Raw genomic sequence first — 25,003 nt, 5'->3', positions numbered from 1 at the left:
GTCTTTTGGGAGGCTGAGAACAGATCCTGAGAAATCTCAGCGAACATCGGGGGTTGACATTCCCCCGGTGACGAGTCGCTGTCCTCAGGGTCCCCACGTCCCTCCAGCCTCTCTGGGGGGAGGAAATTATCAAACCCTGGATAGTCCCTCCCAATGACTACAGGATATGGGAGTTTAGGAACTACGCCCACGGTCACCTCCATGGGGTTTCCCTGAACCTCTGTCTCCATTGGGATGGTGGGGTAATGGCTCACAGCCCCATGCATGCACGTCACTGCTACACGTTTGGCTTGTAGCAGCTGACTACTTTTTACCAGCTTACCCGATATGAGGGTGATAGCACTCCCAGAGTCCACAAGCGCTGTAGTCTGTGCTCCATTTATCCTCACTGGCCTGGTGTAATTATGCGGGGCTCATGCGACCCCCGCGAGGTAGATAAGGGAGCATGGGACCTCCCAATCCCCCAAGTTGCATTGCATAGGCTCCTCGGTGCTGGGACACTGTGCTGCTATGTGTCCGCACTCCCCATGTGCATAACATCGAAAATTGCTTTTAATCACTCCCCTATCCTGGGGGCTAGGGGGTTTAGTCCCGGGGTTCCCCCCACTCAGGCCAATCCCTTCCTTCTGGGGTCCCCGCTGGTTTTTGGCTTCCCACTTCTTCCACCTAGGACTCCCCGGGGGTTTGGCTGCCCAACCTTCCAGGGTTGGGGTCGGGTGCTTGCTTCGAAAGGGGCCTTCCTTGAGTAGTCGGATCAGTTCCCGGCTGTCATCTGTCTTTCTATCAGCGTGATCATCTCATCGTACGTGGATGGATCATTCTGGCCTACCCATATGCGGAGATCTGGAGGCAGTCCCCGCATGTAATGGTCTATGACCAGGGTCTCCAAAATCTCCTCTGGCCTGCACACCTTGGGCTGTAACCACTTCCATGAGAGGTTTATGAGATCAAATAGCTGGGACCTCGGGGGTTTGTTCTCCTGGTATTTCCACTCATGGAACCTCTGGGCCCTTACTGCTGCCATTACCCCTGATCGTGCTAGGATCTCTACCTTCAGATGGGTATAGTCAGTGGCATCTGTGGCAGGCAAGTCAAAGTAGGCCTTCTGGGCCTCTCCACACAAAAAGGGGGCGAGAATGCTGGCCCACTGCTCCAGGGGCCACACCTCACGCTGAGCAGTCCTTTCAAATGAGAGGAGATATGCCTCTACATCATCTCCTGACGTCATCTTTGGAAGACAACCAGTGGCCCTCAGGATTTGCGTCCCATCGGACCCCCAGGCCTGGGTGGTGAGGATCTTCAGCAGGTCCACCACCTCTCTCAAGAGGGCACGATCTTGGGTCGCCTGGCTCATCAATAATTGATTGGTTTCCTGCTGTAGCCGCATAGACTCCTGTTGTGCCATTGCATGAACCCGAGTGGCCTCCTGCTGGGCTGCCGTGGCTTGTACCAGAGCTCTTACCACCTCCTCCATTGTGGTACAAAGCAAACAAACCAAAACAAAAAAAAAATCCAAAACCCCAGTGCACTTTTTAAAAAAAACAAAACAAAACACTCTTTCTTCCGCCACGCTGTGAATGAAGTCCCACTTCTGACACCAGTTGTGACAAAGCTCTGTCCTTGCCTCCGTGGGTCCCGTGTTTCCTGGTGTATTTCGCTAGTCTCAGAGGCTCACTGTGACCCTCCATGTAACCCTTCTCTCTCTAGAGACAAGGGTCAGTCTACTGAGCCATTTTCATCATAAGCCAGTGAGGGAGGTGAGGAGAAGTTATCCTTCCTTGCACAGTCTCTGTTGTCTCCCAGTCTCAGTGATTAATCAGGGGGCAAAGGGGGGGGGAGCCCAGGCCCACCCTCTACTCCGGGCTCCAGCCCAGGAACCCTAATAGTATCAACTATGGTAGCTGACTTTTTAGAAACATGACATGTACAATTCCCTGGGCTACTTCCCCACAGCAGCCCTCACTTCCTCAAGCTCCACTTCACCCTTACCACAGGGCCTCCTTCCTTGTGCCTGATACGGTGTGTACTACTCAGCCTCTCCAACAGCACAACTTCCTCCCACAGCTCCGGACGTGCACACCCACCTGACTAACTGGGAGGCTTTTAACTAGTTTCAGCCAGCCCCTGATTGGCTTCAGGTGTCCCAATCAACCTAGCATTCTCCCTGCCTTCTGGAAAGTTCTTAAATGACCTGGAGCAGCTGCCATTTCACTTATCCTGATACCAGGGATTTGTTTAGCCTGGAGCTAATATATCTATCTCCCACTACTTTTCTATAGCTATCTGGCCTTGCCCCATCACAGCATCTAGAGATAAAGTCTATTCTTTCTGTTTATCAGCAAGAAATAGCTTGGTCTTTTAATTGTACTTGCTACACACAATTAATTTAATTTACTCAGTCCCCAAATGTTAGCTTAGAAATATTTGCACTAACCTTGCTTAACTTTAGGTTCTACTGACCTGCACACTGGAGCCTGTATATAATGCTAGGATCCCAGGTCTGAGAGAGTCTGAAGAGGTACCTCTTGGCTGAATAGCCTGGGCGAATCTGTCGGTCAATCTGGTTATCCGACTTTTTCAGGAAATGGAGGTGTGGCTGCCAAGCTGTCCCTTTCTGATTCTTCTGCAGAAATAATATGCATGGCAAGACTTCAGTTGCTTTAAATTTTGTTTCTCCCTGCAGCTGGTGAGTTGATGTTAACAGATTCTAATCAATAACTCAGGGGAAAAAACCCTGAAGTTGCCTGCAGGCATAGTAGAAAAGGCATCTCAAGACAGTAGACTATGATGGGGAAATCACATGATGGTGAGTTTAAAGCAAACAGGTTGGGAGTGCGAGTCTGAAAATTGCCCCCAAAAAACCGAAGGGAACAATTCAGATCTTCAGTTTAAATTAAATACCAGTGAAGGCTAAAGATAATCTGTCAAGAAAATAAATGTTATACTCTGGACATCAGGGAATTAATCCTACTTCTTTTGATGTTTATGGCTGTGCTCCAACTGATTTTATCGAGAGCAGGATCAGGCCATGGATTTTTATTTATTTTTTTAATCTCTCTACCCATGTGGAAAATGAGAGTGGATTAAATAAAAATTGATCTGGACCTTAACTGAAATTCCCAACCAAATCCAAACCCTGACAAGATGCTGAAGCTTGAAAAAGGTTAGTTAGCTTTCTGATGCTTTCTAATTTTATCAGAGCTCTCTACAAGACTGGGCCAGAAAATAAGACTTGTTTCATGAAAGTTATTGAGGTTTTGAAATCTGTTTCTGTTCCATATTGGAACAGAAATGGCACTCACGTGAAATGTGGGAGAACCAGGTAAGTGTCCTAACCACTGAGCTTTAGGGCTTGTCTTCACTACCAGGGTAAATCGACCTAAGTTATGCTACTCCAGTTACATGAATAATGTATCTGGAGTTGATGTAGCTTAGGTCGACTTATCCCAGTGTCTTCACTGTGCTGCGTCGATGGGAGATGCTCTCTGGTTGACTTCCCTTACTCTTCTCAGAGAGGTGGAGTACCGGGGTCGACTGGAGAGCACTCTGTCGTCGATTTAGCGGGTCTTCACCAGACCGGCTAAATCGACCCCTGCTGCATCGATTGCAGCAGCATCAATCTCCCCGTAGTGGAGACAAGCCCATCGAATCAGTCTTTCTCTCTCTCAGGCCTGGTCTACACTGGGGTGTGTGTGTGGAGATCGATCTAAGATATGCAACTTCAGCTACATGAATAGCGTAGCTGAAGTTGACGTACTTAGATCTACTTACCGTGGCATCTTCACGGCGGTGAGTTGACTGCTGCTGCTCCTTCGTCAGCTTCGCTTGTGCCTCTCGTGGTGGTGGAGTACAGGAGACAACAGGAGAGCACTCGGGGATCGATTTATCGTGTCTAGACTAGATGCGATAAATCGACCCCTGATAGATCAATCGCTACTCGCCAATCCAGTGGGTAGTGTAGACCTGGCCTCAGTCTTTTCTTTTGATGCTGTTCCACTTTGAAAAAATAATTAACTATTCATTGGGTCAGAGAGAAACTGACAGTATACCCTGGTGTGGTTAAGGCACATGCTTAGTATGTGGGATACCTAGGACCAAGTCCCTGCTCCAAATCTGGCAGAGGAGGGAACCTGGGTCTCTGACATCCCTGATGAGTGCCCTAACCACTGGGCTAGCAGCTAATGTGGTGTGGGGAAAGGTCTTCCTCTTTCTCTCTACTTATCCTCTCCAAGAAATTTCATTCTGAACCTGAGAAAGTTTTGTCAAATTCCCAACCAGCTCTGCTGTTGACTTCTTGGTTTCACTAGAGACTGGAAGTGCAAGTGCCATATACCAACATATTGCAAGAAAAGCTATTCTTCTACATTTGCAATCTATACAAAACTAGAAAGTACCTAAAATGTCATTTCTAACCTAATGTATATTTATTTGTGTTTTTTGTGGTCTTTGTTAATGTTGCAAGGAGCCATTTATGGAACTGAATTAATGAAAGATCTGGTCTTCTCATGGTATTTCAGTTGCTGGCTGATGAAAATACCAAGAGGAGAGTAGCTCTGGGGGTAATTTCAGTTCCACAATTGGCTTCCTGAGCGCAAAATAAAATAAAAATAAAACAAATACAGCTATGGAAAACTTAAATGCAAATACAAAGCTATTCTAGCTTATTTAAGTTCAGCTTTATTCTGATTCCCATAGCAGCTGACTGCACAGTCACTGCCAATATTCTTTTTAAGGCAATTTTTCAGGTACTTTGTCCTCCCACCATAGTACAAAACTCGCAGGAAAGAGCACATTTAGCCAGGGCGCACATATCATTAATGCAACCATCTCACTGGGCTTCAAGAACTATTTTCCAATCAAATCTAGTTAAATCAAAGTGTAAGAGTGTTTGAAACAAATACCTTTGTTAAAGTCCCAAAATGTAGACTTAGTTTAAATTTAAATGAGACCACACTGTTCAATAGAATTAGATACTGATTGTTTAAAAGCATCTTGATGGGTTTAGGCCAGAGACCATAGAATCATAGAATCATAGAATCATAGAATATCAGGGTTGGAAGGGACCCCAGAAGGTCATCTAGTCCAACCCCCTGCTCAAAGCAGGACCAATTCCCAGTTAAATCATCCCAGCCAGGGCTTTGTCAAGCCTGACCTTAAAAACCTCTAAGGAAGGAGATTCTACCACCTCCCTAGGTAACGCATTCCAGTGTTTCACCACCCTCTTAGTGAAAAAGTTTTTCCTAATATCCAATCTAAACCTCCCCCACTGCAACTTGAGACCATTACTCCTCGTTCTGTCATCTGCTACCATTGAGAACAGTCTAGAGCCATCCTCTTTGGAACCCCCTTTCAGGTAGTTGAAAGCAGCTATCAAATCCCCCCTCATTCTTCTCTTCTGCAGGCTAAACAATCCCAGCTCCCTCAGCCTCTCCTCATAACTCATGTGTTCCAGTCCCCTAATCATTTTTGTTGCCAACCTGTACTATGTGCTGCCATGTGGGAAACCCAGGTTTAATTCTCTCTTTTATTTCCCTTTTGTTGGGTTGTGCACCTATCTAGACTAGTCAGATGGGATAAACTCCACTCTCATAATATTTGTAAAGTTTATGCTGGGACTCGGTGTCCTTGTGCTATGGCTCAGTGTAGCTATGTTGCTTTCAAACATCGTGACGTTGTGTTGTGGTGTTTTGACACCACACTGCAATGTGATGCTTGACATGCCCTGGAAATGATTCTGAGAACTTTTTGTGCCTTGCAAGCATTATACTGTGAAGAGCAGGCCTACAGAATCCCTAGGGGTCATCACACTTAGTCCCTGATTAGGCAAGGAAGGAGCTCATACTGCCCTACAGAAACTTTTCTGGCTAGTTAGGAGTAGCATTGAGACATTCCACCAAAGGGAGACCTGTCACTCTTGCTTCCGCTAAAAGGACTTGGATCCTGCATATCACAGCCAGCAGGAGTGCAAGTGAAAGTGCTGAAAACAGAGGAGCAACTCAGTGACACACTTGGGAGAGAAAAGCAGTTCTATAACAGATATGGTAGAACCTCGGAGTTACCAACGCCAGAGTTAAGAACTGACCAGTCAACCACACACCGCATTTGGAAGCAGAAGTGCACAGTCAGGCAGCAGCAGAGACAAATGAAATAAAGAAAGCAATTACAGTACAGTAGTGTGTTAAATATAAACTACTAAAAGAAAAAGGGAAAACAGCATTTTTCTTCTGCATAATAAAGTTTCAAAGCTGTATTAAGTCAATGTTCAGCTCTAAACTTTTGAAAGAACCACCATAACGTTTTGTTCAGAGTTACAAACATTTCAGAGTTAGGAACAACCACCATTCCTGACCTTTCGTAACTCTGAGGTTCTACTGTACGTATTAATCTCAGTAACATTAAGGATGAAATCCTGGCCCCGTTGAAGTCAACGGCAAGACTCCCATTGACTTAAATAAAGCTGGATTCCACGCACGTTTATATATTTTAGAATATAATTATTTAATGGATTTATCATCTACATTAAGGTAATCTAAATCACTGTTTTCTAATCTTATTTTAAAGCTTTAACAAATCTACCATTCAGATGCCACTAGGGTGGGCAAATTAAAAATACCCAGATACGTATCTTTCCCGTTAAGCCATTGGGAAGATACAGTATTTGGGTTTTATAAGAAAACCGTTCTTGCTATTGGAAGAAAGAAATGGAAAGTAAAATAAGCAAGTAAATACAGAAATTATAATAACTCCACAAAGGGCAAGTGTAATGTTGGGAGCGGGGTGAGAGGGGAAGGGCAGCATGAGAGGGAAATGACTGAAGGGGCCCACAGCTGCATAATTAAGAGCATTAAGAGCGCAGGATATAGGATGATACTTGGAGGAATTAAAATACAATAGGTTGCTGCTATTCACGGGTGTGGCAGATGTAATGTAACTATCCCAAACTATGGGATACAGGAATCTTCAGCTTCCTCTAAAGCATCACCACAGACATAAAATATTTTTGTGTGTTGGAGGGTTGAGGTATGACAAGTTTGCATGTGAGCTCCCCAGAGCTTTGTGTCCCCTGACAATCCTAAATTGCAAGGAACCAGTCTGTCAGACATGGAAGACGTAAAACTGTGGCAGGAACCTAGAAAGGGGAGAGACAACTAGAACCTTGATCCTGCTCCCATTTAAAGGTTATGTTAAAACTCCCATTAACTTCAGGGAGGCAGGGTTGGGTTCTAATTCAGAAGAATTGACATCTAATAGTACTATAGCAAAATTTGCCAGTTAGCTTGAGTTTCTAATGGACTTAGATTCCATTGAGCTGAATTATTAGCATGTACAGAGTGCCCTGTTAATGAAAATTGCCACCATGCTTCACATAATAGCAGCAGGCATGTTGAGACTCGTCCTATTTCTTTGGTGCCACAGCCAGTTACTGTATGTAATCACTCTGCTCTGAGGTGCCCGTTTACACTTTTCTCATCGACTACTTGGGTAGGCATTTCTGGCTTCAGTAAATTTCTTCTACCCAGAGTTTTTTCCAAATAGGACCTGTTTTGTATTGAAGACTCATGCAGCGCCCAGTTGCTTTGCTTAATAAAATATTTAAGCATAAATTTTCAAGTGTCCACTCATTTTGAGTGTCTCAGATTGAAGGCCCTTCTTGATACACTTAAAGTCTGACTTTCACCCACAACTCCAGTTGAAATCAGGTCCTGTGTTGGGCATCAGGAAACTGAGGCACCTGCGTGTATGAATTGTTGAAAATGTGAACCTTAGCTGTTACTGAACACAGGAAAAGTTTCCAATTAAAGAGAGAGAAAAACAAGTCTAACACTCCCTTTTGGAAACTGCTCCTCTGCACAGCTCTTCCTCCAGAGTAAATAAACCACATGCATTTGCAGGCTAGAACCTCACTTGTAGCATTTGGAAATTTCACAGTGTTGTAACTGTAGGGGTCCTGACCCAAAAAGGAGTTGTGTGTTATGGGGGGGTCACAAGATTATTGTAGGGGAAGTTGCGCTACTGCTACTCTTACTTCTGTACTGCTACTGAGAGCGGCAGCTGCTGGCCAGGACCCCAGCTCTGAAGGCAGAACCGCTGCCACCAGCAGCACAGAAGTAAGGATGGCCTGGTATGGTATGCGCAGTAGCCACCACTCTCCAGCCACCCAGCTCTGCAGGCAGCAATGTAGAAGTAAGGGTGGCATGGCACGGTATTGCCACTCTCTGGCCACCCAGCTCTGAAGGCAGCGCAGAAGTGAGGGTGGCAATACTACAATCCCCAAAATAACCTTGTGGCCCCCCTGTAATTCCCTTTTGGGTCAGGACCCCCAATTTGAGATACGCTCGTCTCCCCCATGAAATCTGTATAGTACAGGGTAAAAGCACACAAAAGACCAGATTTCACGGGGAGGGAGACCAGATTTCACGGTCTCTGACCCGGTTTTCATGGCCGTGAATTTGGTAGGGCCCTAGTTATAGTTAGTGCTGGTTGAGAATGTCTTGCTTAAATGTTTTTTGTTGGAAAATGCCAGTTCATCAAAACCAAAACTTTGTGTGAAAACATGTGAGTTGGGAGACCCCCGAATAGCCAGTAACGTGATGCTTGAGGGCACTCACCTGGGATGTGGGACATCCAGGTTTAAATCCCTGCTCTGCCTAATTCAGTTTGCACAGGAATTCTCCATGTGCTCCTAGAGCTCTGAGGACCCATCACCCACAAACGCTGCTTCCAAACTCTACTTTTTTAGTGATCTACCTTCTGAATAAAGAGGGCGGGATGGGCCTTCCTTTGGAGTCCAACAGTGCTGTCTCCTTCATCACCACACCTACGTTATCCAGAAGGGTTGTAGCAGACTGACATGAGCTGCCCCCTTCCTCAAAGGGACTGAACATGTGGCCTGCATGCTGTTCCTATCTCCTGCTGGTTTGGTGACAGAAAGCTTTTACCCAGGTCTCCCTTTTATAGAGCAAAGCATTAACCACAAGATACTGGCTGGCTCCTTAATTTACAACAGAAAAAAATTAAATCTGTCTCAAGGGTGGTTACGAAAATGAGCAATTTTCACTACTAGGATGGTCCATAACTCTGTTTCAATAATAGTGCGTTGTTATGGCTGAGGATAGCATGATGGGCTGATCTGAACCTCATTTCCTCGGACCTCCTGTGGCCACATGATTTGCAAATGCCTGAAAATATCCCTGCTCAATTCTAATTGTTTGCGGCAGTCAGCATAGGATTTCATGTGTCTGGTCACAGCAGTATTCATTTTCTCTTCTTTTAATCTTTGACTGTCCTGCCTGGTTTCACTGATGTAGATCATGATGACACAGTAGGCAGCGATTTCATTTAAGATGTTTTGCCTTGACTCCAGAAGTGTGGATTCCTTATGGGACGGCCAATATTTATTAATGGTATCCCAGGGGTTTTAAAGGGAAAGCTATATCACAAACCATTACAACCAGCTTAATCTATTCCAAAATGCTGGATGCATTAGGCAAGAGCTACCTTGATTGGACTGAGGTCTTCCTCATTAGTTCAGCTGCTGGTTCAGAAGATGTATTGAAGGCTGTCTTTTTTAAAGAGCTCGCTTTTGATCCCTAAAGGATAGCTTCACTCTGATGTGATGGAGCTAAGATAGGGCTGCTCTTCTGACATAAATGCTGCTACTGAAGTAATTAAAAAAAAACAAACAGTCCCATAATTAGGAGTGTGCAAAATGTTCATTTATGAATATGCATGGTTGAATTTCCTGGGACTTTTCCAAATATTTAATTGGGGTCATCAGTATGCACTCTTATATCTAAAGTTAAATTCTCATATCATAAACAGAGAAGTTGGATTAATATTTTAACTGTAAATTTGGGATTGGGAGGGTCATTACTTGGGATTATTTCCAGGGTTCTGAACGTATTTTGTACAGAATTCTTTGTTTCTGAGATCATTTTAATATTTTAATCAGACAAATTGTTTAAATAATTGTTCTTACTATTTACACTTTGCTACTGCAGTAGAGCTGAAGTATTTGAGGTGTCTCCTAAAGTTTTGCTTACTTAAGTTATTAAGCTTTGGCATTTGGCTTTTTAGAGACTATGTGTGTATGTGTTGCATATAATGAAAATAATTTCATAAATACATGTTATATAAAACGAGATTATAAGAGCATACAGTCTTTGCGGGGTCAGAGACTATCTTTTTATCGTGTGTTTGTACAATTCCTTTACAATGGGAATACGGTTTCTAAATGCTACTGCAATTCAGATAGTTAATAAAGCAAGATTTGTCAAAAAAAAACAAACAAACAACCCTCTAGATGTCCATGAGGCAACTATTGAAGCAACTAAACATTTTTTGCAAAATGTGATTAATAATTTGGAGTCTTCACTTTTTTCTCTATTTATACATTACAATTACATTAACATTGGAATGGCTGCACACATTTGTAGAATATTTATGGTAGCTATAGATTTAAAATAGAATGTAATAGGGACTGGATGGTAGTCATGATATTGGTAAATGGGATCTGGATCTCCCCACATGTAGGTTGCTGGTTCGAATCTGGGTCAGAAAGATAGTGACTGAAAGTTGCTACTAACTGATGTCTATTCAGATATGGGTGTGAAATGAATTAGTGTTCTTGGTCCAGTTCCTAGTGTACAGTAGATCATTTGCATAATTGTTGACAGACACAGCAGAGAGTTCAAGCTTGGAATAAGAGTGAACACTAAACACTACTCTCTCCAGAGCTAGCCTGCAAGCCCCGGCGTTGACGTTTTTTGTGGAAGAGGATGGGGAGCAGGAGCAGGAGCAGGAGATCCTTTAAATGGCAAGGCTAATAATTGCAGATTTAATTTTGCAACAGAGAAGTTTCTAGCTGTTCTAACCATGAAAATCTCTTGGCTGGAAGGTTAGTGGCAGTGATCTTTCCTGTTCATGACTATCCTCACCACAACTGCCATGAGGTGCTTGTTGGGGTCTACAAAGCCAGTGGCCATGGGTTCCCCAGAATTTTGGGAGAATTCCTGAGTTGGTGTTTGTTGGGGATAGAGGCACCTGGATTGCCACAAATGATACTAGAACTTCTGTGAGTTCCCTCCTGCTTCCTCCTGAGCTGCTGGCGTGACTCTGGCTATAAAGTGGAGGGAAAGATTGGATTTGTGCTTAAGGGACTGAATTGGGACTCAGGAGGGCTGGGTTTAATGCCCAGCTCTGCCACTGACTCCCTGTGTGACCTTGGGCAAGCCACTTGGCCTTTCTGGGCCATCTGTTCCTCATCTGTATAAAATGACAAAGACACTTCCTTTCTCTCTGTCTTGACTGTTTAGACTGTAAGCTTTTGGGGGAAGAGACTGTCTCAGTCTGTGTTTGTACAGTGCCTGGCAGGGCTGGCTCTGATTTTGGTTGGGGCTTCTAGGTGCTACCTAATACAAACAATAATCAATGGTAAGGGTAGGCTGTAGGCACAGAAAGGCTGTAGACAAGGCTCTGGCCCCTGATGCATGGCCTATACACACTCATTTTAAAATGGCAGGTTTCAGAGCAGCCGCAAAAAGTACAGGAGTACTTGTGGCACCTTAGAGACCAACAAATTTATTAGAGCATAAGCTTTCGTGGGCTACAGCCCACTTCGTCGGCTGCATAGAATGGAACATATAGTAAGAAGATACATATATATACATACAGAGAAGGTGGAAGTTGCCATACAAACTGTAAGAGGCTAATTAATTAAGATGAGCTATTATCAGCAGGAGAAAAAAACTTTTGTAGTGATGATCAAGATGGCCCATTTAGACAGTTGACAAGAAGGTGTGAGGAAACTTAACATGGGGAAATAGATTCAATATGTGTAATGACCCAGCCACTCCCAGTCTCTATTCAAACCCAAGTTAATGGTATCTAGTTTGCATATTAATTCAAGCTCAGCAGTTTCTTGTTGGAGTCTGTTTTTGAAGCTTTTCTGTTGCAAAATTGCCACCCTTAAGTCTTTTACTGAGTGGCCAGAGAGGCTGACGTGTTCTCCTACCAGTTTTTGAATGTTATGATTCCTGATGTCATTTATTCTTTTGCGTAGAGACTGTCCGGTTTGGCCAATGTACATGGCAGAGGCGCATTGCTGGCACATGATGGCATATATCACATTGGTAGATGTGCAGGTGAACGAGTCCCCTGATGGCGGGGCTAATGTGATTAGGTCCTATGATGCTGTCACTTGAATAAGTATGTGGACAGAGTTGGCATCGGGCTTTGTTGCAAGGATAGGTTCCTGGGTTAGTGTTTTTGTTGTGTGGTGTGTGGTTGCTGGAGAGTATTTGCTTCAGGTTGGGGGGCTGTCTATAAGCAAGGACTGGTCTGTCTCCCAAGATCTGTGAGAGTGAGGGATCATTTTTCAGGATAGGTTGTAAATCTTTGATGATGCGCTGGAGAGGTTTTAGTTGGGGGCTGAAGGTGACAGCTAGTGGCATTCTGTTATTTTCTTTATTGGGCCTGTCCTGTAGTAGGTGACTTCTGGGTACTCTTCTGGCTCTGTCAATCTGTTTTTTCACTTCAGCAGGTGAATATTGTAGTTGTAAGAACGCTTGATAGGGATCTTGTAGATGTTTGTCTCTGTCTGAGGGATTGGAGCAAATGCAGTTGTATCTTAGCTTGGCTGTAGACAATGGATCATGTGGTGTGTCCTGGATGGAAGCTGGAGGCATGTAGGTAAGTATAGCGGTCAGTAGGTTTCCGGTACAGGGTAGTGTTTATGTGACCATTGCTTATTAGCATAGTAGTGTCCAGGAAATGGACCGCTTGTGTGGATTGGTCTAGGCTGAGGTTGATGGTGGGATGGAAATTGTTGAAATCATGGTGGAATTCCTCAAGGGCTTCTTTTCCATGGGTCCAGATGATGACGATGTCATCAATGTAGCGCAAGTAGAGCAGGGGCATTAGGGGACGAGAGCTAAGGAAGCATTGTTCTAAGTCAGCCATAAAAATGTTGGCGTACTGTGGGGCCATGCGGGTACCCATAGCAGTGCCACTGACTTGAAGGTATATATTGTCCACAAATGTGAAATAGTTGTGGGTGAGGACAAAGTCACAAAGGTCAGCCACCAGGTTTGCCATGACATTATCGGGGATACTGTTCCTGATGACTTGTAGTCCAACTTTTTGTGGAATATTGGTGTAGAGGGCTTCTACATCCATAGTGGCCAGGATGGTGTTTTCTGGAAGATCATCAAAGGATTGTAGTTTCCTCAGAAAGTCAGTGGTGTCTCGAAGATAGCTGGGAGTGCTGGTAGAGTAGGGCCTGAGGAGAGAGTCTACATAGCTAGACAATCCTGCTGTCAGGGTGCCAATGCCTGAGATGATGGGGCATCCAGAATTTCCAGGTTTATAGATCTTGGGTAGCAAATAGAATACCCCGGTTGGGGTTCTAGGCATGTGTCTGCACAGATATGTTCCTGTTCTTTTTCAGGGAGTTTCTTGAGGAGATGGTGTAGTTTCTTTTGGTAATCCTCAGTGGGATCAGAGGATAATGGCCTGTAGAATCTGGAGTTAGAGAGCTGCCTAGCAGCCTCTTGTTCATATTCCAATGTATTCATGATGACAACAGCACTTCCTTTGTCAGCCTTTTTGATTATGATGTCTGAGTTGTCCCTGAAGCTGTTGATGGTGTTGTGTTCAGCACGGCTGAGGTTATGGGGCAAGTGATGCTGCTTTTCCACAATTTCAGCCAGTGCACGTCGATTGAAGCAATCTATGTAGAAGTCCAGTCTGTTGTTTCGACCTTCATGAGGAGTCCATGCAGAATCCTTCTTTTTGTAGTGTTGGTAGGAAGAATTCTGTGGGTTAGTATGTTGTTCAGAGGTATGTTGGAAATATTCTTTGAGTCGGAGATGTCAAAAGTAGGATTCTAGGTCACCACAGAACATATTTATTCAAGTGACACCATCAAAGGACCTAATCACATTAGCCCCGCCATCAGGGGGCTCGTTCACCTGCACATCTACCAATGTGATATATGCCATCATGTGCCAGCAATGCCCCTCTGCCATGTACATTGGCCAAACCAGACAGTCTCTACACAAAAGAATAAATGGACACAAATCTGACATCAGGAATCATAACATTCAAAAACTGGTAGGAGAACACTTCAACCTCTCTGGCCACTCAGTAAAAGACTTAAGGGTGGCAATTTTGCAACAGGAAAGTTTCAAAAACAGACTCCAACGAGAAACTGCTGAGCTTGAATTAATATGCAAACTAGATACCATTAACTTGGGTTTGAATAGAGACTGGGAGTGGCTGGGCCATTACAAATATTGAATCTATTTCCACATGTTAAGTATCCTCGCACCTTCTTGTCAACTGTTTAAATGGGCCATCTTGATTATCACTACAAAAGTTTTTTTCTCCTGTTGATAATAGCTCATCTTAATTAATTAGCCTCTTACAGTTTGTATGGCAACTTCCACCTTCTCTGTATGTATATATATGTATCTTCTTACTATATGTTTCATTCTATGCAGCCGATGAAGTGGGCTGTAGCCCACGAAAGCTTTTATGCTCAAATAAATTTGTTAGTCTCTAAGGTGCCACAAGTACTCCTTTTCTTTTTACAGAGAATGACGTTTTTCAGTGCTGTCCAATTGCCACCTTTCCATTAGCACTAAGTTCATGTTATTAAAACGTACAAGTTATTGTAAAACAAAACTAAATACATCTGTGGGTAGACTGAAAATCAGGGAGAAAAGGGATCAGAAGAAGAACTTGAGGAGACTGGGTCTGACACACTGGCTAGGGAAATGCAGAGACATAGTCTTCCTGGAGAAGCAGTTCTCTTAAGTATTTCATTTCCCAACTAAGGATTAAATGCTGCCTTCTGATGCTGTTTTGCAGGAAATATTTACTAATCAGAGCCTGATTTTTCAGAAGTGCTGAATACCTGCAGCTCCCATTGACTTTCGAGGGAGAAGTGAGCACTCAACACTTCTTAACATCAGGCCTAACTTTGTGCTAGCTGTTGTGAAGGCTGGATTCTGTGCTGTTATTACTGATGGTAGTCAGAATGTATAGAACTGGCTCTGCAAGGTGCTGTCTCTTCTTCTTCCTCCCCACCATCTCTGACACTCAGGGCACCCTTCCAAAATCTATTCAACAAGCCTCCACCAACACATCATTCCTCTCTCCCTAAAAATGCACTTCTGCAGCTTGCTTGCACTTTATTAAACGAATCGTGAACTATCAAGACACTGTGAACCAGAGCCCTGGCCCCACCCTGGCCCGTTTGCACCCAGTAGCAGAAAGGGGCTAAAAAGCCAGTTTAATAGGCCTCCTGAGGATTCTCACTAGAGGGGAAGGCCCTAATGGTATAGAGCCAGACTAGGGTTTAATGGGAATGGGCAGGGAAAAGAGGCCATGGCTAGAGTGCCCCTTCACTCCAGCAGTTTTTAGCTGTTAGAATGGCCCCTTGGGGCCATAGGCAGCCAAGTGCAACTTGCAGGAGCCCCAACCTGCATTAAGTTATGCTGGGGCTGAGCAGTCCTCTGGTGACCCCAGGATCAGGGAACCACAAAGGTGGCACAAAGTCATATTTTCATAGAACCCTCACAGCTACCAGATGCTGCTCTGGCACAGCTGAGGATCTGGCCCAGCATGTATAAAGTGGGCAACCATGTAATAGAGTCATAGTTCATGTCTCATGCCAGTGCACTGACCAGGATAGTGACGGTCCCTGAGCCGGGGCACAGCTGTGGAGGACAGGCTCTTTTTGCCTTCACTATCCATGCCTTGGGTGCCCACGGACACAATCTAACCCCAAGTATGAAACTTTCAGTCTCTGGCACTGATCTTTATAGCAGAATATATGACAGAGACAACCACTGCATGGGCTTGTCTCTTAAAACATTTAGTCAGCTCTGACTCTTCTTATAATGATGATTAGATGATATATATGTATTTGACAGTGAGTATGAGACTACATGATGTTGGGTGAAGATCCCTGATGTTTTATATTCACTTTCACTTACTAGGAAGCTGTGTCATCAGCAAAGTAGTACATCAGATGTGAATTAAATTTGAGGACTTACTGTCATACACAGACATCTCTCCATATACAGATTATTGTGTGTATATATAATATATATATATATGGAATATGTGGTGATGAGGGATATTGTAAAAAAAATTGCTACAAATCTGGGATGAGCTCATTACTTCATAAGCAGTGGAGCCAAGATAAAGTTGTGCAAGTCTTCCCAGACAAGTGGCAGTAATAACTATATGGTACCTCGCACCATCATGTGTTTTGTTGTGGTTAGATACTATGTCTTTGTCTTCTTAAAAATCTCACTCCATGTCTTCCCCTTTGAAGTAGGGTTTTAGTTACTACAACATAGAAAGAATCATGTCATTGGTATGGGGGGAGCTTAGTGATGTTCACAAGTAGAGTGTAAAATAATATAATGTAATTGTTTGAGATGTATACCATAGCTTGCGAAACATAAGAGTTTATGTGATTATGATCATGTGGCATGAGAATGGTTGGCTGACAGATGAGCAACACCTCCTTTTTGAGGTCAAGGATGAAAAATGTCATTTTAGCATGAAAATTTTCCCACTTTTATGTAAACAGGGGAGACTTGACCCTCACCAAGGCTGTTTGGGACCAACCCCAGGAGTGAAATCCTGTCTCCATTGAAGTCCAATGGCAAAACTCCAGTTGACTTTAATGGAGCCAGGATTTCACCCCAAGTTGGCTGTAGGGAAAGGGCTACCGCTGCCTTCTGTACTGAGTTACAGAAGGGTGAGATTCACCCTGTATAGAGGGCCCACACAAGGCCTAGTGATCACTTAAACCCCTTTTAAGCCCCTAAAACTGGAGCATGTAAAATTGAAACCCATATGTAAATATACCAGAGAGTGCTTAAAGGGAAGAGGAGAAGAACAAGATGTTGCTTGTGTGTTTGCTTGAACACAGAATCCAGTTTTATCCTATTAGGAGCTTGCTTTCTTCAGTAAAAAAATACATTATCAGGACTCCTGGAATCCCAAGGTGTTAATCTAGAAAAGCAGGATTAGCATTTTAAGGGATCTCATGTAGTCTCAATTCTGGTAGCGAAAGAACCATCCTGTGTGCTCTTACCTGTCTGCCTCCATATGCCAAAATGGCTCTTGTCAAATCTTGGAGCGTGTGCAGTTCAATCTGTAGCTTATTCCTTCTGTGTCTGAGGCCTTGCTGGCCACTCCTCCCTCCTCTTTGTTTCCATGATGGCTGTGCTAAATCTTCAGAGTAGAGAACCAGCGCACCAGTTTTTGTGCTGTAGGTTTTAGGAAGATACAAACCCCAGCAGCCCTTCATAAACTGCCTCTCATTCAGGAATCTGCTGACATGGCAATAACCTTCATGAGACTTCCAGTTCAGATAATCCTAGCATGGAAAAAATCAAAAGATAGGATAGACTTTGGTGGTGGGGGGGAAATAATCTTTCTCAGCCTGGGGTTGAGAGTATGTGGCTTACCAGATACACAGGAAATTATTCTTTGTTTATATGCTTACACCACTCTGGCCTTACTAAGTGAATTTAGGATTTGACCCAATGTGAACACTGAATTGTTTACTAAGGCTTTACTCTATTCTTAAGATACCTATACACTTACGGCGGTGTGTAGCATATAAACACTGCACGTCCAGCTAGTTTGGATATAAATAGCAGTGCAGACAGTGAGTCATAGCTTAGACAGGTAGAGTAAAATAGAGTGCCCTATATGCCTGAACCCCCCAGGACATATACCCTACACAGCTCTCTACATGCCCAAGCAGTGCCTCCCACATCTACACGTTATTTTTAGCAGCATAGTGTCCTGCTATCACCCTGCTGCTGAAGCCTTTCCCTGCCGTGTGTAGCTACACATGCTCTAGACACCGCTGCAACCATAGGCAAGGCTTTACAGGGGCAGGACTATCACTGACATTAGTGAGCACTTTCATTGACTTCTCATTGCCTGTATGAGGATTTGAGGACCAAAGCCCAGTCTTTTGTAGATGAAAAGTTAATAGAAATTTCCATTTAGAAATGTGTGGGAACATTTTATGACACTTATCTTAGGACAAATCTTTAGGTGACAGATCTGAGAAACTGTCCCAGATTGACAGGTTTCAGAGTAACAGCCGTGTTAGTCTGTATTCGCAAAAAGAAAAGGAGTACTTGTGGCACCTTAGAGACTAACCAATTTATTTGAGCATGAGCTTTTGTGAGCTACAGCTCACTTCCTCGGATGCATACTGTGGAAAGTGTAGAAGATCTTTTTATACACACAAAGCATATACACATGCTTTGTGTGTATAAAAAGATCTTCTACACTTTCCACAGTATGCATCCGAGGAAGTGAGCTGTAGCGCACGAAAGCTTATGCTCAAATAAATTGGTTAGTCTCTAAGGTGCCACAAGTACTCCTTTTCTTTTTGTCCCAGATTGAGGTGTCATTAGAGGAGGTTTTGGAACAAATTGATAAATTAAACAATAAGTCACCAGGACCAGATGGTATTCACCCAAGAGTCCTGAAATAATTCAAATGTGAAATTGCAGAACTGCTAACTGTGATCTGTAACCTATCATTTAAATCAGTTTTTGTACCAAATGACTGGAGAATAGTTAATGTGACACCAAATTTTTAAAAGGGCTCCTCTAGAGGAGACCCCAGCAATTACAGGCCAGTAAGCCTGAGTTCAGTACCGGGCAAACTGGTTGAAACTATGGTAAAGAACAGAATTGTCAAACACACAGGTGAACATAACTTGTTGGGGAAGAGTCGACATGGTTTTTGTAAAGGGAAATCATGCCTCACCAATCTACTAGAATTCTTTGAGGGGTCCACAAACATGTGGACAAGGGGGATCCAGTAGATATAGTGTACTCAGATTTTCAGAAACCCTTTGACAAGGTCCCTCACCAAAGGCTTTTAAGCAAAGTAAGCTGTCATGGGATAAGAGGAAAAGTCCTCTCGTGGATTGGTAACTGGTTAAAAGATAGGGAACAAAGGGTAGGAATAAATGGTCAGTTTTCAGAATGGAGAGAGGTAAATAGTGGTGTCCCCCAGGGGTCTGTACTGGGACCAGTACTATTCAACATATTCATAAATGATCTGGAAGAAGGGGTAAACAGTGAGGTGGCAAAATTTGCAGATGATACAAAACTACTGAGATAATTAATTCCAAAGCAGACTGCGACGAGCTATAAAGGGATCTCTTAAAACTGGGTGACTGGGCAACAAAATGGCAGATGAAATTCAATGGCAATAAATGCAAAGTAATGCACGTTGGAAAACATTATCCCAACTATACATATGAAATGATGGGGTCTAAATTAGCTTTTACCAGTCAAGAGAGTGATCTTGGATAGTTCTCTGAAAACATCCACCCAATGTGCAGCGGCAGTCAAAAAACCTAATAGAATGTTGGGAATCATTAAGAAAGGAATAGATAATAAGACAGGAAATATAATATTGCCTCTATATAAATCCATGGTATGCCCACATCTTGAATACTTTGTGTAGATGTGGCTGTCCCATCTCAAAAAAGATATACTGGAATTGGAAAAGGTTCAGAAAAGGGAACAAAAATTATTAGGGGTATGGAACAGCTTCCGTATGAAGAGAATTTAATAAGATTGGGACTTTTCAGCTTGGAAAAGAGACAACTAAGAAGGGATATAATAGAGGTCTATAAAATCATGGAGAAAATAAATAAGGAAGTATTATTTACTCCTTCTCATAACACAAGAACTAGGGGTCACCAAATGAAATTAATAGGCAGCAGGTTTAAAACAAACAAAAGGAAGTATTCCTTCACTCAACGCACAAGCAACCTGTGGAACTTCTTCCAGAGGATGTTGTGAAGGCCAAGACTATAACAGATTATAACAAAAAAGAACTAGATATATTCATGGAGGATAGGTCCATCACTGGCTATTAGCCAGGATGGGCAGGAATGGTGTCCCTAACCTCTGTTTGCCAAAAGCTGGGAATGGGCGGCAGGGGATGGATCTTGATTATTACCTTTTTTGTTTATTCCCTCGGGGGCACCTGGCACTGGCCACTGTCGGAAGACAGGGTACTGGGCTAGGTGGACCTTTAGTCTGACCCAGTATGGCCTTTCCTATGTTCTTATGACCAACAGATCTATTGGGCTGTAGAATGGGCTCAAGCAATGGTAATCCATTGCTTCAGATATTTCATACCAGATTAGACACAAACACTATCAAATGTACTATAAGGGACTATCCTGTATTGACAAGGAGCTTGGGCTGGATGAACTACTATGACTTTTTCATCTCTGACTTCTATGATTCAGCACAAAAAGTTTTTCTTAGCGTGTTTACATACCTTAAATAGTGAAATTTATATCAGAGTACTTATTGTGCTAAGAAAAGTGATGGGTGTTAGTTGATAATCTTAAATTCTAAAGTCAGTGTTCACATTGATCCTTAATATAACATACCATCCAATTTTTTAAAGACTCTCCAAAATGAGGGTCTGAATTAAAACCATATTGTGAACTATGTTAATTTTACTAAATCATACCTCCAAATCCATTAGTATGAGAGGGCAGTTCGTTATGCCAAAACAGTTTTTTTCCAGTAGTAAATTAATGGTTTTCAAATGTAAAAACTAACTTACCAGATTTCTTTAATAATTAAAAACGATTGCAATTCATTGTCTATTTATGTTCTTAATGCCTTCTCTTTCTGTATTATCATTAAAATAATAACATAATTTCTTTGTGGCATGGACTGTTTTAGCATTTTGTGTGTCTAGCATTCTTAATGTCTAGCACAAAGGGGCTCTGATCGGGCCTATTATTGCTATCATAATAGAAATAATAATAATTATTAATATTGCCTAACATCAGAGGCCCAAATCAGGATCAGGGCCCCACTGTGTTGGATGCTCTGTGAACAGATCTGAAGACCTTGTTCCTACCCCAAACAGCTTCCTCTTTTTTAAAATCTCTCTTCAATCTTTTGTTCCTCTTAGAAGCCTTTATTGATCAGTTTGTAAAGCAGAGTAGTACTGTGCACAGTAACTGTAAGGTGGTCTGACAAGGCTTTCTTCAAGGATGGGCTCTGTCTCAAATACTTTTTGAGTCTTTACAGTATGCTGGATGGCAATGCAGAACATTTTATAATAAAGAGCATGATAATCTACTTTGAATCTTCAGACCCTACTCTTTTTACCCTGAGATACTGTCCACTGCACTCAAATACTACTGTGATGGGTGTCTTAGAAATAGCATAGGTAAGTAAGGTAGACAGACTTGGTATTTCTTTGAATGAGGTACTTAGAGTGGGCTCTGATGTATTAGTGGTCATAGACCATGAAGAAAGACATGGAACATAGCCATGTAACAGTCTCCCTAGCAAAAACACTGACCTGGTGGGTGAGATTCATTAGACAATCTCAAATTAGTCAGAAGTTTCCAAATTGTTCTATTAATAGATGCATTCACATGCTCTTCTTGACTTAAAGCTACAGAACCATTGTTTGCTTGTCAACTACATAAAATTTCATGATATGATGATAATTACTCTCACTAATAACTACCCTTGGTTCCCATGGTGTGTACTGTCGAGAATTTAAATGGCAGGCCCCAGCTACTCCATGATAGTAAGATGACTTAACATACAAACAAGGCCAATTCTCCCCTCCTACACTCTGGTCCAAATCTACTGATGTAAATGGAACTGTGCTGTTGTAAATGAGATGAGAATTTGGGACAGATTTTGATTTCCATTACACTGGTGCAAACCTTGAGTAACTCAACTGCTTTCAGTGGAATTATCCCAGTGTAACTGAGATTAGATTAGATTGACCCACACTCCTTAAAAAAAAAAAATCTGATTTGCAGTTGGTTACACTAAGGTAATTCTGAAGTCTAAGCGCCATTACATAAAATGCTTTATGGCATAAGATCGGTGATAAGAATTCACTGTTTTAACTATGACTCTTAAGTATATACTTTTAGCTAAGTGAATCTATAATTTTAACTGCTGTAAAATTGCTTTGGACTGTGCAATTTCTATAAGCTAAACAAAATATTATTTAAAAGCAGCACAGTAAACTTCAGCTCTGTGATTCTGATTCAGAACAACTCCATGCAGATCCCAGAACTGATGTGTATGCCTAGTAACCGATTGGTCTAATATTCAACAAAAAACAAAACCAAACAATAAGGATATCCCCTGAAGAATCTATTTCTTTATATTTAGGTTCTTTCCTCTGGACCTCTAGGTGCAAGTTTCTATTTCTTTAACTTGCTTGCCAAGCATTCTGGTTCAAGATTCTCCAGTTTGAATTACAACAGGCATGCATACTTCTTAGGTTACTAAGGCATTTTAATTTCAACAACAAATAAGACATCACTGAAAAAAATTCTGTCTCCATAACAGTTATTTCAATATTAGTTAAAATCACAGAACAGAAAATTACCGTACAATTCATAATGGTTTGTTTGCTGCACTTTTGTAACCAGGACTCACCTCTGGTTCAAAGTGCACCTCCAATTTCTCCTGGTTTTTTTTGACCACCTGTCCAGTGCCACGGCTTAATAGGGAGAGACTGGGCATTTTTCCTTAGTGACCTTTCATCTTGCCTCTAAAACTGTAAACTTATTATCAGAGTAGTCTGCAAGAGAGCTTTGTAAACAAGATCTTTGTTATGAAATATGGTAATTTATAGATCAGCTCTTCCTTAATGCGCAGCTCCGAATAGCAGAAAAGCCTCTCTGGGTTTCCGGAGTCCTCAGTCTCCTTCACAGTTCTAAGTGGAGTCAAGTTACTTTTCTCCTGCCTGTTCTGTGCACTTGTTGTTCCTTCTGTTCTGGTTGCTTTGGTACATCTAGGGATTTGTGAAACACAACCATCCTTTTTATTGTGATCAGAGGTTGTTTGTCTGTCGCTATGGCAGCAAAAGGAAATTAAGTTCCTTAAACCAGCAAGGGAGTGTGAAAGAGCAGAGATATTCAAAGGGCCAGGCTCAGATTTCAAGGATGTGCTGCCGTGCAATAATCACCCCTAGCTGAAGGAATGACATTATCCTTCCAACAGCTGCTTTATTTTTTCTTCCCAGCAACCCCCAAACCTCCATTATTTGTAACTCTGGTGTTAATAGAGACACAGAATTGCTAGAGCTGAAAGAGACCAATACCTGGGTCATTTAGTGTAACGCTCATTACCCCCATACTTGTGTCTGTGCAGGACTCTGATGACTCTACATCTCTGGTTCTCAACCTTTTCCATACAGTGATCCTGTATTACAACAGAAAAAGGTTTCAGGATCAACCTCCCAACTAGCTATAAAACAGAGAAGAGTTGTGTGCCTCCCAGATCTGTTCATGAGCCCAGGCTGAGAATCCAATCTTTCGATCAAAACTGAGATGACATTTTCCCTGCTTTGTGATCTGTCTGCTTTGTGTGTGTGCGCGCGAATCCTTAACTTCTTTATCTTTCATACAGGTGCAAGTTTCTGTTTCTTTAACTTGCTTGCTAAACTACCTAATTTGCCTTGAACTTTCAGGAGGAACAAGAGGGAAGGGAGTAACCATTTGATAAAAACATTTTCTGCTTGTACTAATGGGACATGCACTCTGGATAATCCAGTTCGTCCTGAAACCAGTATATTGTGTCAACTGCACTTCAGCATCAATCTTGTAGAAATGCCCCCTGCTGCCATGTAGAAAGATTTACAGCTGGCTACAGCCCTTCTACTTTCACCTTCATTTTATATAGTGCCTTTCATGCAACATGTGCTCAAAGAGCTTTACAGTATACAAACAGCAATACAAATCAAATAAGCCTTCAAACAGAAGATCAGCTTTCCTGAACAGGCAGAAGTGGACCATTCCAGGGCAGAATGGTAATAGACACAAGTCTGCACTGGAACAGCAGATTCAAATCTTCCCAAACTTGGGATAATTTTGGTCCTAGATCCAGATGTGGTTCCATACTTCAGGACACAAAATACGTTGGGAAAATTCAGATTTGGATCAGAATCTGTATCTGAATTCAGATCCAAACCTTGTGATTAATTTCCGGCTTTGTCCTTCTATAGCAGTTTTCATCCATGGCTCTCCCAAGTGCTTTATAAACATCAATTAATGAAGTAAGAGGGGTCTATATTTACCTAACCTCTGGTATCAAAAGTCTTTGTGTTTGTGATTAGAATTTTTCTAATAGACATTGATGGTCACTTTAAATCTAAAAGGAATATTTTTTTAAAATTAGAGATGGGATTTTCCAATGTGTTATACCAGTTTTATGCCCGTGTATCTTCATTTATTTAAACTCTATTAAGTTACAGCAATAGAAATTCCAAGTAATGCAATGGTTTAGCAGATTCATAATCTGTAGCTCTACAGAGCTCTGAGTATCTTTTCAGTTTATACCAGAGTGCCTCTGTCTCACTGAGATAATGACTTTCCCAAGAGATTTCCTTGGATAAAACAACTATCTTGTCCTTCATTGAAGCTAAGGTATCTGCAATACTCAAAGCATATACTTAGAATGACACACTTGATTCCGACTGGATGAAGGTGCATCTTTCAAAAAGGAAGCATGGCCTGATAGCGCTACCTATGAAGATTGGTCACCACTTTCCATTATAAGAGACTATTTTCATTGCTTATAACTTTCACTAACTAACCATTTGGGCTGAAAGTTTGCTCTCTGGATTTCTGCCTCTGGCTGGATTGTTTATTTATTTATTCATTATAATTTTGGCCAAAACAGTTGAGCTGTTTCAGAGAATGAGGCTAGTGAAAAATGTTCTTTGAGAGTCTCTAGAGCCTGTTGCTTTGGAATGGTTACTTCAAATTTGACAGAAAGGTGGCATTTGTGTCAGGGATGTGCCTTTTGCAATTCTTGTGAAAATCTGCCCAATGTAGCCTTTGAAAAACTGTAGTTGAGATCAGGTGAGGAGCCTAGGGGCAGACTGGGACTAGAAGGAGAAGGAGTCTGGGACTGAGAACCTGTGGGGC

General features: G+C 42.4%; 1 protein-coding gene across 1 annotated transcript in view; it reads right to left on the bottom strand.

Moving 5' to 3' along the window:
- KIAA2012 (KIAA2012 ortholog) overlaps window positions 1-22,845 on the bottom strand; it is a 104,577-nt gene extending 81,732 nt beyond the window's left edge. The window contains exons 1-3 of the mRNA XM_073306440.2: window positions 22,509-22,845; window positions 17,117-17,401; window positions 2,461-2,623 (exon numbers count right to left, since the gene is read on the bottom strand). Coding sequence (XP_073162541.1) covers window positions 2,461-2,623; window positions 17,117-17,401; window positions 22,509-22,595 — 535 coding nt within the window. The 5' untranslated portion in view covers window positions 22,596-22,845. The remainder of the gene's footprint in view (window positions 1-2,460; window positions 2,624-17,116; window positions 17,402-22,508) is intronic.
- Between the last annotated feature and the right edge of the window lie 2,158 nt (window positions 22,846-25,003).

The sequence above is a fragment of the Lepidochelys kempii genome, chromosome 11 (genome assembly GCF_965140285.1).
Source record: "Lepidochelys kempii isolate rLepKem1 chromosome 11, rLepKem1.hap1, whole genome shotgun sequence".
NCBI lineage: Eukaryota > Metazoa > Chordata > Testudines > Cheloniidae > Lepidochelys > Lepidochelys kempii.
Note: the sequence above shows the minus strand (reverse complement) of the source record. Positions and strands in the feature narration are given on the sequence as shown.